The sequence below is a fragment of the Ovis aries genome, chromosome 22 (assembly GCF_016772045.2).
Source record: "Ovis aries strain OAR_USU_Benz2616 breed Rambouillet chromosome 22, ARS-UI_Ramb_v3.0, whole genome shotgun sequence".
NCBI lineage: Eukaryota > Metazoa > Chordata > Mammalia > Artiodactyla > Bovidae > Ovis > Ovis aries.
Window position 1 is genome coordinate 41,346,311 of NC_056075.1, and position 14,300 is coordinate 41,360,610.

General features: G+C 42.9%; 1 protein-coding gene across 15 annotated transcripts in view; it reads right to left on the reverse strand.

Moving 5' to 3' along the window:
* ATE1 (arginyltransferase 1) overlaps positions 1-14,059 on the reverse strand; it is a 160,920-nt gene extending 146,861 nt beyond the window's left edge. For 8 of the 15 annotated variants that reach the window (XR_009597987.1, XR_009597986.1, XM_042238866.1 and 5 more), the window contains exons 1-5: positions 13,435-13,554; positions 10,654-10,717; positions 8,029-8,091; positions 3,328-3,431; positions 1,238-1,483 (exon numbers count right to left, since the gene is read on the reverse strand). Coding sequence is in view for 12 of the 15 variants with exons in the window: in XM_042238866.1 (XP_042094800.1) it covers positions 1,238-1,483; positions 3,328-3,431; positions 8,029-8,091; positions 10,654-10,717; positions 13,435-13,540 (583 nt within the window). In the remaining 3 variants the exon portion in view is untranslated. Of the gene's footprint in view, positions 1-1,237; positions 1,484-3,327; positions 3,432-8,028; positions 8,092-10,653; positions 10,718-13,434; positions 13,555-13,943 lie in introns of those variants that run through there. The other 7 variants (XR_009597988.1, XM_060404530.1, XM_060404528.1 and 4 more) reach the window with 1 other exon arrangement.
* Between the last annotated feature and the right edge of the window lie 241 nt (positions 14,060-14,300).

A 14,300-nucleotide genomic window follows, 5' to 3' on the forward strand; every position in this document is an offset into this window, starting at 1 on the left:
ATAAATAATAAAAATAGTAAACAAACTGACCCTAATGACCAAGAGAGTAAGAGTTGAAAGAAATTATCTAGATCATTCAAAACATTTTACTGGACCGTTCTAATTAGGACAAAATCTCAGACCAGCAATTTAAATGCCATGAAACCTTAAAAAAAAAAAAAATCAATAAAAATGCAGCGTTTACTGTGTTTTAACACATATAACTTATAATTTAAACAAAAAACTAAAATAATACTAAAAAATCTCTCCCTTGGATTATTTTGTACAAGGATGAACTCAAGAACTGAAGTATAATAACTATGCAAATTGACATTTAATGAAATTTTTTGAGTCATATATACATGCAAACATATATATAATAAACCCATTTAATGTTGGATATATTTTCCAAGCCTAATTCTTTTATAAGTGATAATACAGAAAGAAGTCTCACCTTATTAAAGGTGAAATTAAATATCAAAATGTAGAATTACTTTTCTCGGCTGCACAGCTTGCACCATCTCAGTTCCCTGAGCAGGGACTGGACCCAGGCCACGGCAGTGAGAGCCTGGAATCCTAACCACTAGGCCACCAAGGAACTACCTGGGAATTTTTTGTTAATTTGGAAAATCTTAAACTAAAATTAATTATGATTACATAAAGAAATCTAGTGGGCTTCCCTGATGGCTCAGACGATAAAGAATCTGCCTGCAGGGAGACCCGTGTTCCATCCCTCAGTCAGGAAGATCCTGTGGAGAAGGAAATGGCAACCCCCTCTAGTATTCTTGCCTGGAGAATCCCATGAACAGAGGCTACAGTCCACGGGGTCACAATATTGGGCACAACTGAGCAACTAACACACACAAAGAAATCTAATGGCAAATTGAAGAATTTCACAATGTCTGTTATTTCAGACATAGTATCTACTGTGTCTCAGGTAACACTAAAAATAAAAATGTTTAATACCCTACCTTCTCACAGACGAAAGTTCGATTCTCAAACCTCAAGGGCCTTAAGATAATAAAAAGAAATGGAACTCTTAAAATGTCTGTTAGGGGATGGTAAGACTATTATTTTAGGTTTTTTAAACAATCTGTTCATCTAAATTCAGGTAATAAGGTGTACAAAACAGGGATCCATGTTACAGATTTCCTGAGTGTTCCACTTTTTTAGCTCATGAGAGGGCTCAGGGATTATGATGTCTCAAGCACAAAGGCAATCTAGACTTTAATATGGCCTGATGGCAAACTTCCACTACCTGGCTGAGGAGCTGTATGCACTTTAACTGAACACGACGGTTCACCAGAGCCCAACTTCTCTTCCACATCTTGTGAACGGGTTATCTCATTAGATTCTTCCCTCTTTGCTTTCTTCCTCTCTTCACTCTCTAAGCTCTTCTTGAGGTCATCATTGAATGTTTTAAGGTCACAGTGTATATCCAATTTATTTATTAACCCAAAGTCACTGGAAACGGCATCCTCCACGCTGGGCTCCATGGGCTCATCTACAAATCAAAGAGAAATCACAGTCCCTCAGCCAGGCCATGTGACACAACCGAGAGACATATACGGAAAACACGCCCTCTTCTACCCAAGGCGGCAGAGACTAGTGAGCGTCCACCAAGTCCACTCTCCCATCTTGCGGAGTCAGGGCTGTGGTGGAGACAGTGGGCCCTGGAAAGGGAACGTGCCAGACCCTTCACGAGTTATAACCAAGCTCCCACCAGTTGGACAGAACCAAAGCGACAGGTTCAATTTTGCTCACTTGTTTTAAAGGAAATCTGTGACCCTGAACTTACACCCTTACCCCTCCCCACTGGCTAGGTTAGTAAAAACCAGAGGGACCTCAGAAATCACATGAAGAGAGACCCAGAATGGCGGGGGGTGGGTAGGGGAGGCTGGGGGTTGCAGGGGGGGTTGGGGAGGAAAGTAAAGGGCAGTACATGAGGGCAAAGAATGTACCTGTTTTGGTGGCCACTGTATCTCCAGTGCTTAAAAGAGGGACCGAGACATTATAAGCATTCAAAACATACTTGAGGGATGAATTAACAAGCTAACACTGGGGTGGGAGGCTCCCAGGGTAGGCCATTTCTTATAGCAGAAATGAGAAAGAGCTATAAGGATGGGCAGCATTCCCAATTCTTATGGTCATGTGTTAGGGAGTGCCTATGGGGAAATGCTAAGACAAAAAAGAAAGAACAGCAAAACATTGAAGAAACTGAAAAAGCAAAGAAACCCAAGTTAATTAAATGTTACTAGGAAATTTACCCAAATTCAAAATTCATTAAGAAAAAAAAATAAAGCTTCAGGCAATGTAACAATTCTTATTATCAGGGCTTCCCTAATAGCTCAGTTGATAAAGAATCCGCCTGCAACGCAGGAGACCCTGGTTTGATTCCTGGGTTGGGAACATCCTCTGGAGAAGGGATAGGCTACCTACTCCAGTATTCTTGGGCTTCCCCTGTGGCTCAGCTGGTAAAGAATCCACCTCCAATGCGGGAGACCTGGGTTCAATCCCTGGGTTGGGAAGATCCCCTGGAGAAGAGAAAGGCTACCCACTCCAGTATTCTGGCCTGGAGAATGCCATGGCTATATAGCCCACTGGGTCACAAAGAGTTGGACACGATTGAGTGACTTTCACTTTTCACTTTCAGGCAATATAATTTACTGAAGACCTTACTCAAACATGGAAAATCTGAGCTTTACTCTGCATTATAAATAATTGTGTAACCTTATGTAAGTTGTACACAAGCATTTATTTCTCCAGAGACAGTGCTGTTGCTGCTGTTTAGTCGCCTCAGTCGTGTCTGACTCTGCGCTACCCTATGGAATGTAGCATGCCAGGCTCCTCTGTCCATGGGATTCTCCGGGCAAGAGTACTGGAGTGGTTGCCATGCCCTCCTCCAAGGGATCTTTCCAACCCAGAGATCGAACCTGGGTCTCCTGCACTGTAGGCAGACTATTTACCACTGAGCTACCAGGGAAGCCCAGAGACAGAATCACTTTCTATTTACGTGATAAGGTATCATTAGGATCAAAGAAAATGAAGAATTCTCAAACAATCAGGAAAACTAAAATTTCAATAAATTCCAGGAAATGAATCTTTAAAATGGTCCTGTCTTCCTCCCAAGCTAGACTCCCCCTGGCATATATTCCCCATCTCCCTGATTTGGGGGCCAGTGGGAGCAGTGCAGCCGCAGAGCTCAGAGTGGCCTTCACCATCACAGTAACAGTGGTTCCTGATTGCAGTGGGACCTCCTTCCACCACCTAAGGAACGAGTGAAAGTGAGAACCTTGGAAAGAAACATCTATTTAAAATAAATAGTTTTTAGCCGCCATCTCATCTTACCCTCACAATTTCCTTTTGAAATTTCCCCTTTAGCCAGAAATTTCAACATTTTTTTCAAAACCTTCTTGTGAGATTTTGATGGCTGAAACTGTAAAGGTCGGCACCTAGGAAAGCAAAATAAGTATTTAAAAAGTGAACTAAAACTGTGAAGAAATAAAATCAGTTCTAGATAACAGTACAATAAAGAAAAGCTCATGACTGGGATTTCTGGATAAAGACAGGGCTTAAAGTAGTCTCTAATCCCATCTCAAAACTCACTAAAATACAGTTAAGGGATTATTAAAAAAAAAAAAAAGCAAAAGACATAAACCACTACGAAAAAAAATAATGGGAGAAACGCTGGAAGCTAGAAAGCAGATATACAAGTGCTAACTGACTTAGCAGACCAGAGAAACTGAATCCTAAGCCAACAGTGGGAAAAGCCAAAAAGATGCCCAATTTTCTCCACATTACCCCTAAAAGTCTTAGGGATTGGCGATACCTGCTATCTGGGGAGAAAAGAGTGAAAGTAGGTGTAGAACTAGGAAGATCCCTTGAAAGTCTGTTTTGCAAGAAGTTATTATCTCATATTCTCCCCCACTCAGCACAGATGAGTCTCTAAACCCAGCAGAAAATTGCAAACTTTTCAGAAAGGGTAAAAAAAAAAGAAAGGCCTCTTCTGTGAGGAATACAGACACAGCTGAAAACAGTAAGTTCACAGCCAACAACAATAAGCTTAAATGAAAGCCTTCATGCTAACTGCTGAGACCTCTGTCACCCACATCCCCAACCCAGTCCCAGAACATCAGCAGATAATACTTTCTCTCCAGAATGTGATCAGAACGAAAAATACTGACCCAGAGATTCCCCCAAAGAAGAGGTTAGCCAGACCATCCTACTTAACGCCCATAGTAAACAAGACCCACCAAGGTACATAAAATTTCCAATGGGACACTGGAAGGTTGGAATCACCAGATACTTGAGGAGGGCCTCTAAAGCAAAGATAGGTGCCAAAAGGTTGAAGAAAGTAACTTGCAGGATATCAAGTGTAAGGGAAGAAGGAAACCTTAAAAAACTTAAGAACAAAAATCTCTCTTAGAAGTAAAAATAGAGTAGAAGAAATTAAAAGTTAAATAGAAAACTGAAGACTTGGAAAATAAAGTTGAGAACATCTCCCAAAAGACATAGAAAATCAAAGAGAAAAATAAAGAAGAGAACCAGTCTAAAAGGTCCAATGTCTAAATAAAGACATGAGAAAAGAGAAAGAAGAAAATGGTAAGGAGAGGATCAACAAAATAACACAAGAAAACTTCCCTGGGACATGATGGGAGGAGCCCCTAGACAAGAGGGGTGTCTCAAGCACATATGCAAGGAATGAAAACAGATGCACTGCCAAACATACTGTGAAACATCAAAACACTGAAGACAAAAAAAAAACTCCCAAAGAGAAAGAAAACACTTTGGACAAAGGAACAAGAACCAGAATGCCACTGAGCTGCTCCACAGCAGTAAGACAACAATGCGGCAAAGCTTTCAAAATTCTAAAGGAAGATTATTTTCAACCTACACTGCTGCACCCAGCCAAACTGTAAGCTAAGTTTGAGCAGTCAATGAAAACATTTCCAAAGCCTAAAAAAATTTACCTCTTATGAACTTTTTCTCAAGAAACTGTTAGAAAAGGTGCTTCACTAAAATAAAGGAAGAATACAAGAAAAGAGAGTAGAAAAGACAAGATGCAAACCAAGACCCAAAAGGAATCCTCAAGATGAGAGTCAAAAAGAGACTCCAGTGACCTATCAGGCACAGAGGCAATCTGTTCAGATCAGAGCAGATCAAAAGAGTCCCGTTAAGATTTTCATCAAGAAGATAAGAATGATACAGTACCTAAAGCATCTAAACACGGCAAGAGTAAATTTACACCTCTGGGGGAGCACTTCTAGATAAATTGGTAACAGGGGCCTCAAAGACTAGGTAAACAAAAATGACAATGAACAACGCCAGGCAAAGTAAAAACTTGTGCAGGAAAGATCAAGTAATACTTTGGCCACCTGATGTTAAAAGGGCTGATTCACTGAAAAGACCTTGATACTGGGAAAGATTGAGGGAAGGAGGAGAAGGGGATGGCAGAGGATGAGATGGTTGGATAGCATGTCTCAATGAACACGAGTTTGGGCAAACTCCAGGAGATAGTGAAGAACAGGGAAGCCTGGCGTGCTGCAGTCCACAGGCTTGCAAAGAGTTGGACACGACTTAAAGACTGAACAACAACTACATGGCTGAGCTCTGCAGTCTATTTACACAGCCATAATGAGATGACTACATCCATCTAAAATTTTGGGAAGTTGGGGATGAAGACAAATAGGAGTTTGAATGTGACAAAGGAAAGTGGGGTAAAATAAAGTTAAACCCTTATCTTTCAGTGAGAGAAGCCCAGAGATAATGGAGAACACCAACCTTTTAGTAATGAAGTATTACTATATAAAAATGAAAGTGAAAGTTGTTCAGTCATGTCCAACTCTTTGCAACCTCATCGACTGTAACCTGCCAGGCTCCTCTGTCCATGGAATTTTCCAGGCAAGAATACTGGAGTGGGGAACCATTCCCTGAAACCTGGTCTCCTGCATTGCGGGCAGATTCTTTACCACCTGAGCTACCACTGAAGCCCTATAATTATATAAGCATGTTACTTAAAGACACAGAGGTGAAAAAAACAAAAGAATCAGTTAAAAGATTTGAAAGTGACTGCAATGAGAAACAGAAAATAGGAACTGGAGGGGAGAGGGGTGGTTCAGAGGACAGCCATTTTGCAAGATAAGCTTTACGGGAACTATTTGATTCTTTAAAGTGCTAGCAAATATGCTATTAATAAAAATTGAAATTGAAAAAAAAATTCATAGACAGGGGAGTTCATCCTCATTTTTACTCACACACTGGACAGGCCCCAGCATCTGCCTAACGAAAAGCAAAGTTGTAGGCTAGACCACATTGCCTTTGCCTAAGGCCTCACTGCACAACCACTGTAGTAAACAGCAAAACAACCCAAAGAATATGCAAAACGACTCCCCAAAAGATCAACGTGTAAAAGTGAAGTTGTATAAAGAATAACAATTCGGGAAATTTCTTTTTTTAATTTGGCTGCACTAGGTATTAGTCATGACATTCAGGATCTTTTGTTGCGGGATATGGGATTAGGTCCCCGGACCACAGATCAAACTGGGGCCACCTGCATTGGGAGCTTGGAGTCTTAGGCACTGGATCACCAGGGAGGTCCCTTCAGGAAATGTTTGATCCCATGTAAAATTATAAAATGCCAAAAAAAAAAAAAAAAAGGCACATTTTGCAAATACTTTGTCTTGCAATGTTCATTGAGCCCTTTTTCATAAAAGCAACACACCTGGAACAGTGCTTTATATGAGACAGGAACCCAATAAATTATAGATGCTTCTATCTTTTTCTTAACCCACTGAAAGGGGCCTTTTCTGAATAGAGATTCTCAGGGTTCAGGCCAATCAACTTCAGACTTATTTGAACAGAATCCTAGCCATAATCCAATGAGAAATTGTTATCGGAGGGAAAAACAATTTCTGTCTTTGAAGACGTTACCACTTCATAATGGCTAAAGCTGAAAGAGGTATTCTGTCATTTTATACTAAATGAGATGTTCTCAGCAAACGAGATAGTCATATTTTTTCTTTGTTGCACCAGCCCCTTGACCAGTTAGGAAAGAGAAAGGATTAACCAGGAATCAGTGAATTTTGAAAGTCAGTGATCACCCTAAAATTAGTATGTTCAATGTTACATTATTTTTGTCTATATGTTCCCTGTCTTGTTTTGTTATCAAATTCTCAAATCGGTCTACAACCTCAAAACAAGTTAAGAGTAACTAAGGGAAACAGATGTGAGGACCCATCGAGCATGATGGACACAGCCTTGTTTGCTTTATCTAGAGTATACATACACGTTCAAACTGTAGACATATTCTTCACAATGTTAACAAACGTTCCCTATTTTTGCTACCAGAAGAAGGGGAAGAGGGAGGGGAAAGGGAAGAGGCAGGGGGAGGGGAAGACGATGATGAGGGAGAAGAGGAGGGACCTTCCTAATCAGAGAAGAAGGGAAAAATCCTTCCATGTTAGGGTGGAGTAAGCGAGGGCACAAGAGAAACACAAAGTATTAAGAAAAACCAAGCAAACACTCTGTAGGAAACCAGACTTTTTAGTTTGAGTTTTCTGGTGAAGACTAGATTCTAAACAGATGCAGATTAAGTGCCAGCCTCCTCTTCCTTATTCCTTATACAGGATTCTGCAGCATTGTCTGAATGAAACCACTGTGTCAAATAATATGCAAGGGAATTGGAATTGCTGCTGTTGTTTTCAGTCACTAAATCGTGTGCAACTCTTTGCGACTCCAAGCTAACGTGCTAAAAATTTGATACCTAAAAGTAATTTAAGTATTTGCCAATATTCTCCCAATATTTCATGTATTATTGACTAGATTGCTAAATGTATATTTTTATATCACATTAATAGTTATATCTAATCAAACCATATTATTAAAACCTATTGATTAGCATATGAATACAGTATCAGTATACAGAAAAAACTTGTCTGCTTTTTTTATAAAGAATGTGTCCCTAGAACAGAAATACCCTTAAAAAAGCAGGATTCTACTAAAAAATTTTATATAATCTTCATATTAATAGAAAATAATCAAAATTCTTACCTTATGGTATACTGAGGACAACATGTTTGATTCATGACAGGTTTGTACACATATTTCCCGCTTCTAAAATTATAGAATAGCTTTGTTAATTTCATACATATTTCTCACAGGCAGCAAAGTAGATTAGCACAGGAATATGAAATTAATTAAGGTTAAAATCTAATCAGTAGGGTAAAAACTGAGGTTGAGTTACTCTTCACAAGCTAAACGATCTTACATGGTGGGTAATCCAAGGACCAGGGTCCAAGTTTTCCTTTCCTAAACCCTGGCATATGTACTCCACAGCTGATAACCGAGGCAACCTCAGTTACCCTCTCATCAAGCATCTGCAATCCCTTCCATGCCTCCATCCACCGCCCACTTGATACTGAAAAGGCTGCCCAGGATGCTGTGGGGCTGGTGCGTGTTGCTGCCTACGACATCCACATGCGGGGGTTCCACGGGCACCAGCATGATGTACTCCCAAGCCAACCTGATTCTTTCCATGCTTTCCGGATCTCAGCTCATACGGAGCCATGACACCACAAGCTCAATTTTGTCCAGATTTGGAAATGCCCTAATCCAACTGGACTGCTGTTCTTATCACAAAAGGAAATTGGACATAAAAAGAAACACCAGGGCTTCCCTAGGGGCTCAGTGATAAAGAATCCTCCTGCCAGTGCAGGAGACAGGGATTCGATCCCTGATCCGGGAAGACCCCACATGCCCGGAGCAACTAAGCCCATGCGCCACAACTACTGAGTCTCTGCTCTAGAGCCTAGGAGCCCCAACTACTGAAGGCTGAGGGCCTCAGGGCCTGAGCTCCACAAGAGAAGCCACCGCAGTGAGAAGCCATGCACTGCAGCAAGAGGTGCCCCTGGTGACCGCAACTAGAGAAAAGCCTGTGCAGCAATGAAGACCCAGCACAGCCAAAAATAGATAAATAATTTTTTAAAAAAGACACATTAAACAGTAGATACGCACACACAGAGAAAGGACCACGTGAGGACACAGCAAAAAGGCAACCAGGTATAAGGGAAGGAGAGAAGCTGCAGGAAAAACCAAAGCTGTGGACACCTGGATTCTGGACTTCCAGCCTACAGAAGCATGAGAAAATACATTTCTCTCACTCCAGCGGCCCAAACTGTGGCGCTCTGTCATGGCAGTCCTAGCAATCACACAGGAGTTCAGCTCCCGAGCTGAAAATCTGGGAGTCCTCCTAGGCTCTCCCCTCCCTTGCACCTCCATATGCTGCGAGCAAGCGTTCTACTTCCGAAACGTCTCGAGAGTCTGCCCCCTGCCCGATCCAGCTCCTAATCTAGTCACCGCTCCTGGCTAGGACAGCAGCTCCTCACCACCTCACACCTGTAGTAATCGCTGGGACTCATTTTCCTGCCTTCAGAACCACTCCCTCAGACACCTCTCTGCTATCTGAATCATCATTTCCTGCTCTCAAATTCCATCACTTTTCTCTCTGACATAAAAACCTTCAATAGCTCCCCCGTACCATTTAAAAAATAAAAAAAATTTCCTTATTATGGCACACAAAGTCCTGCCACATCTGACCTACATCTATCCACATTTTGGGCCTCATTATTATGTTTAAGGAAAGCTGTGACGTTTCATTTGCTGTGCTCAATCCGTGTCTTCTGGGCAGTACTGGTACAGGGCACTTAATACTGCTCATACTTATGTAAGGAACGTTACTTAACAGTTATTCTAAAATCATCTACATAAAAATAGCTGCCAAAAAACATGGCCATCAAAGGTAATGTGTGGACCTTAAGGAAATCCGATTCAAATAAACCAACTGTAAAACAAAATTTTTGAGACAGGCAGAAAATCTCAAAACTAGGTAACAGGTGACATCAAATTATCGTTAAATTGGAAAGCATGGTAATGATATTGTGGATATGTTAAGAAAGAGAAAAAAATCCTTCTCTCTTAGAAACACATATTTAGTACAAGTATAATGACATGATATCTGAAATTTGCTTTAAATAATCTGTGGGAGGAGGGGAGGGGGGAATATCTCATCCCATTGAAGCTGCTATAACAAAATATCATAGACTGAGTGACTTATTAACAACAGAAATATATTCCTGGTAGTTCTGGGGCTGGGAAGTCCAAGATCAAGGTGCCAACAGAAATGATGTCCAGTGAAGCTTTCTGGTTCATCTTTTCTACATATCCTCACATGGCAGAAGGGGCAAGGGATCTCTCTGTGGTCTCTTCTATAAAGGCACTAGAATCCCATTCACGATCCCATCCATCTTCATGACCTAACCACCTCCCAAAAGCCCTCCCTCCATATAGGACTTAACATATGAACTCTGGGGGGGAGACACATTCAGTCCACTGAAGGGAGCAAGGAAAACTAATGAAACAAGATTGACAAAATGTTAACAACTTTTGAAGTCTGGTGATTAGTATATGAAGCTCATTATAATGTTCTCTCTATATCTGTGAAATCTTCCTAATAAACATCCTTAAAAGGAGAAAACAATCTCTACACACAAAATATAATAAAATTTTTATTAAACCTATTTCCAACCACAGGAAAACATTTTACAGGCAAATAATATGTTTCAATTATAAGAAGAACCTGAGTACCATCAGAAGGATCTTTATGTTAAGGGCACTTACCTTCGCCATCCTCGGTCTATGAGATCCTGATAATCCTGCACAGTCATTGAATGTGCCCACATGCCTGAAAAATAAGTGCCATGTTCATAACAACGGGTGGAACTTTTTACTTTTCTAAATTCAAAGCATTATTTTTAAAGTGTGAATACTGAAGCAAAAAAAATCCAGCTCACACTGAAGAAATCAAAGTCTGCACATACTTCGTACTTTTTAGTTTAACACAATACACAACACAAACGAAACACATGATGTATTTTACCTCAATTTTAAAAATAAAACACAGAAAGTGACCACATGCACTTAAGAATGAGTCAATAGTCTCTGTGACATCATAAATTTAAGACCACACTGCAAATTACATCACACCTTTATGCCATAATAATGACCCCAATAGTTTAATAAGCTGGTCTCTTCAGAAGAACTAGAAAGCAGATGTTTTCTTGTGCATATAAATTCTCCTTATTTTAATTGGCTTACAGCATAGTCTCACACACTGAAAATAAGACAAAAGTATACATACAGCAATATTCCTTTTAAGCATAAAAAAATGAAAGTAATCCAAATGCCTTTGAACAGAAAAGTGATTACAGACACTAATTTGTTATCAACATGATGAAAAAAATTATGCAACCATAAAAAAATGAAGCATATGAGAAAACACTGAATTAATGGTAAAGAAAAATGAATTTTACTCTTGGAAACAGTAAACCCATCAAAAGTATGGAAAGACAGAGATAGGCTTGACAGAACAGGATGTAGTGAGAAAAGCAAGGGCATAAATACAACAGAAATGTCAGAAGCCTGGGTGGTGTTCATCAACACCAACAAGTTACTCTATGAGGCTCAATTTCCTCATCTGTAAAATGGAAATAATAAAACCTTCCTACCTAATAGGTGGAGTGCCCTATAGTAAAGATTATTATTAAAATTAAAAACAAGATGATAGATGTGATAAGAAATTTACAGGCATCTCTTTAGGTGAAATGGAAACCCACTCCAGTACTCCTGCCTGAAGAATCCCATGGAGGGAGGAGCCTGGTAGGCTCCACAGCCTAGCAAAGAGTCAGACTGAGCAACTTCACTTCACTTTAGGTGAAAAGGATGAAAGTAGGTTTTTTTCCATAAAACTAAACAAAGGACATCTATATTAATCGATTTTCTCTTACTAAAATTACCAGGAAAATAGTTAAAGACCTAATATTAATTTTAGACATGTATAACATAAATTATCATTACATACGGGATTCCCTGGTAGCTCAGCTGGTAAAGAATCCGCCTGCAATTCAGGAGACCCGGGTCCGATTCCTGGGTCGGCAAGATCAGCTGGAAAAAGGATAGGCTACCCACTCCAGTATTCTTGGGTTTCCCTGGCAGCTGGTAAAGACCCCGCCTGCAATGCGGGAGACCCGGGTTTGATTCCTGGACTGGGAAAATCCCCTGGATTAGGGAACGGCTACCGACTCCAGTACTCTGGCCAGGAGAATTGCATAGACTGTATTGTTATAATATATAATAAATCTATATTATAATCTATACTATAAATTTCTTATATATTATAATCATAATACTAAAATTTGAAACAGAGAAGAAATCTCTAATACCCTAAGGCAGTCACTGTCACCGTATGGGTTTTTCCCTCCCTGGGCTGTAATCATCTCACCTGTTATTTGCATCCTCCTTATTTCCTCCGTTTAACCCAAGACTATTTTCACTTTAACTCATCTTTATAACTCATCTTTATAACTGTCGCTAATAACTGCGTTACACTGCATTCTACCGCCTCTCACCCACAAGAAGTTAATCGACATTTAATTTTTAAAAGTTATTACACATTTTTAATTAATGAGTACACGGACACACCATCATCACCCAAATCACTGCCCCAGGGCAGGACAAAACATTATTTATTTTTTTTTAATACGGAAACCACCCAAATTTAAGTCTCCATGGATATCCCATTTCCCACAATGCTAGATTATTCTTTAAAATAAGTGTATATACTTTTGCCAAAGCATGACACTGCAGGAAATAAACACGACGTTCCGTTTACAAACGAACAAAAATCCTTCCAAAAGAAACTTGAATCACGGGAGGGAGCACTGTAGGCTGGCTCTGTCGTGGTCACCGAGGTGGGTGGAGAAATGAAAAGCACCTGGTACCATTTCCAAGCACAACAGTACTAACAGGGGCCCCTCGAGAGCAGCGACTACCGTCAGTTTCTTGTATATTTTTCCAGAGACATTTTATGCACGGATATCCACGCACGTGTGTTTTCCACACACACAGCTGTCTACAGACAGCAGCCGACGCTCACTGTCCCGCAACCCCGCGTCCTGCGCTGACCACCGGGGACACCCCGACAGCAGCATCTGAAATCACAGGTCAGCCCTGTAACTGACCACGCCACAGCGCTCCTCGACAGGCGGGTACTTAACGGTCTCCCACTGACGAGGCACACCTGTTTCCACACTTGGCTCCTGCGAGACACACATTATCTCTCAAGTCCGACCGCCCGTGTGAAAAATGAGCCTCTAGAAGCTTCCCTGCTCCACTAGGGGTGAGATCCGTTTTCAAATTCTGACAGCCACGGCACTCGGGGCGAACCGCATTCCGTGTTCCGCATTCGCTCCACAAGGGCCGGAGGGCGCAGGGGCTACGCCTGGGCCGGAGCCTGGACACGACCCTCCAGCCACTCGGCCCGAGACGCCGCGACCCCCCGAGGACACCCGCCCGCCGCCGAGCCACGGCGCCCTTCCCTGCCCACCAGCCCGGCCCGCTCACCATTGGAGCGACTGCCCGACTCGTTCTTGCAGTAGCCGCAGCGGTAGAAGTCCTCGCCCTCGAAATATTCCACGATGCTGGGCGAAAGCGCGGCCCAGGACGCCATGGCCCCAGCCCCTCAAACGCGAGGCGCGGCCCAGCCCAACCAAACCCAACCCCAACGCCGCCGCCGCCACCCCACAATGCACCGCGCCGCCCGGGCGCCAGCAGGCCGAGCCTTGCCGGGAGCGCCCTCGGCGCTGAAGCCGCCTGCGCCATCTTGACCGAGGGCAGCCTTCCACTATTTCCGCTCTTTCTCCGAAAGAGACCGCCATCTCGGTAAGGGTGAAACCGAGAGACAGAATGTGAAGGGCAACGGTCTGGGAAGAAACGCGTGGGGAAGGGAAGCGGGAGCTGGGAAGTGCGGCCTGGGTGCTGCCCCCCGCGAGGGCCCGGCCTGGAGCGCGGCGGGCGGTGTCGGGGTTTGGACGCCAGGCGGCCGCGCCGACCTCGCTGGCCCGACCACTCACCGCAGGACGCCTTGCCCTCCTCCGAGTCGCAGTAGCCGCAGCGGTAGCCGGCCTTGAGTCCCTTGTACTCCACCATCGAGGCCATGGCTGCCTCCAGGTTCGCGCGGGCCGGCCACGCCTCTCGGCGCCCCGGGGCCGACCTCGGCGGAACGCGGGGGCCCGCGGCGCGGAGGAGTGGAGAGCGAGGCTGGTGCGGCGGGCCCCAGCGCCTAGGGGCCCCCCGTCGGTGTTGGGTCCGGGGGCTTCCCGGGTGAGCGTGGGTTGTAGCGGTGCCCCCCCCCCCGGGACCCCGAGTTCGAGCCAGCCCTTTGCAGTTTACTCCATCGCCGATTCTTCCCACGACTGCAGGTTGTCAGC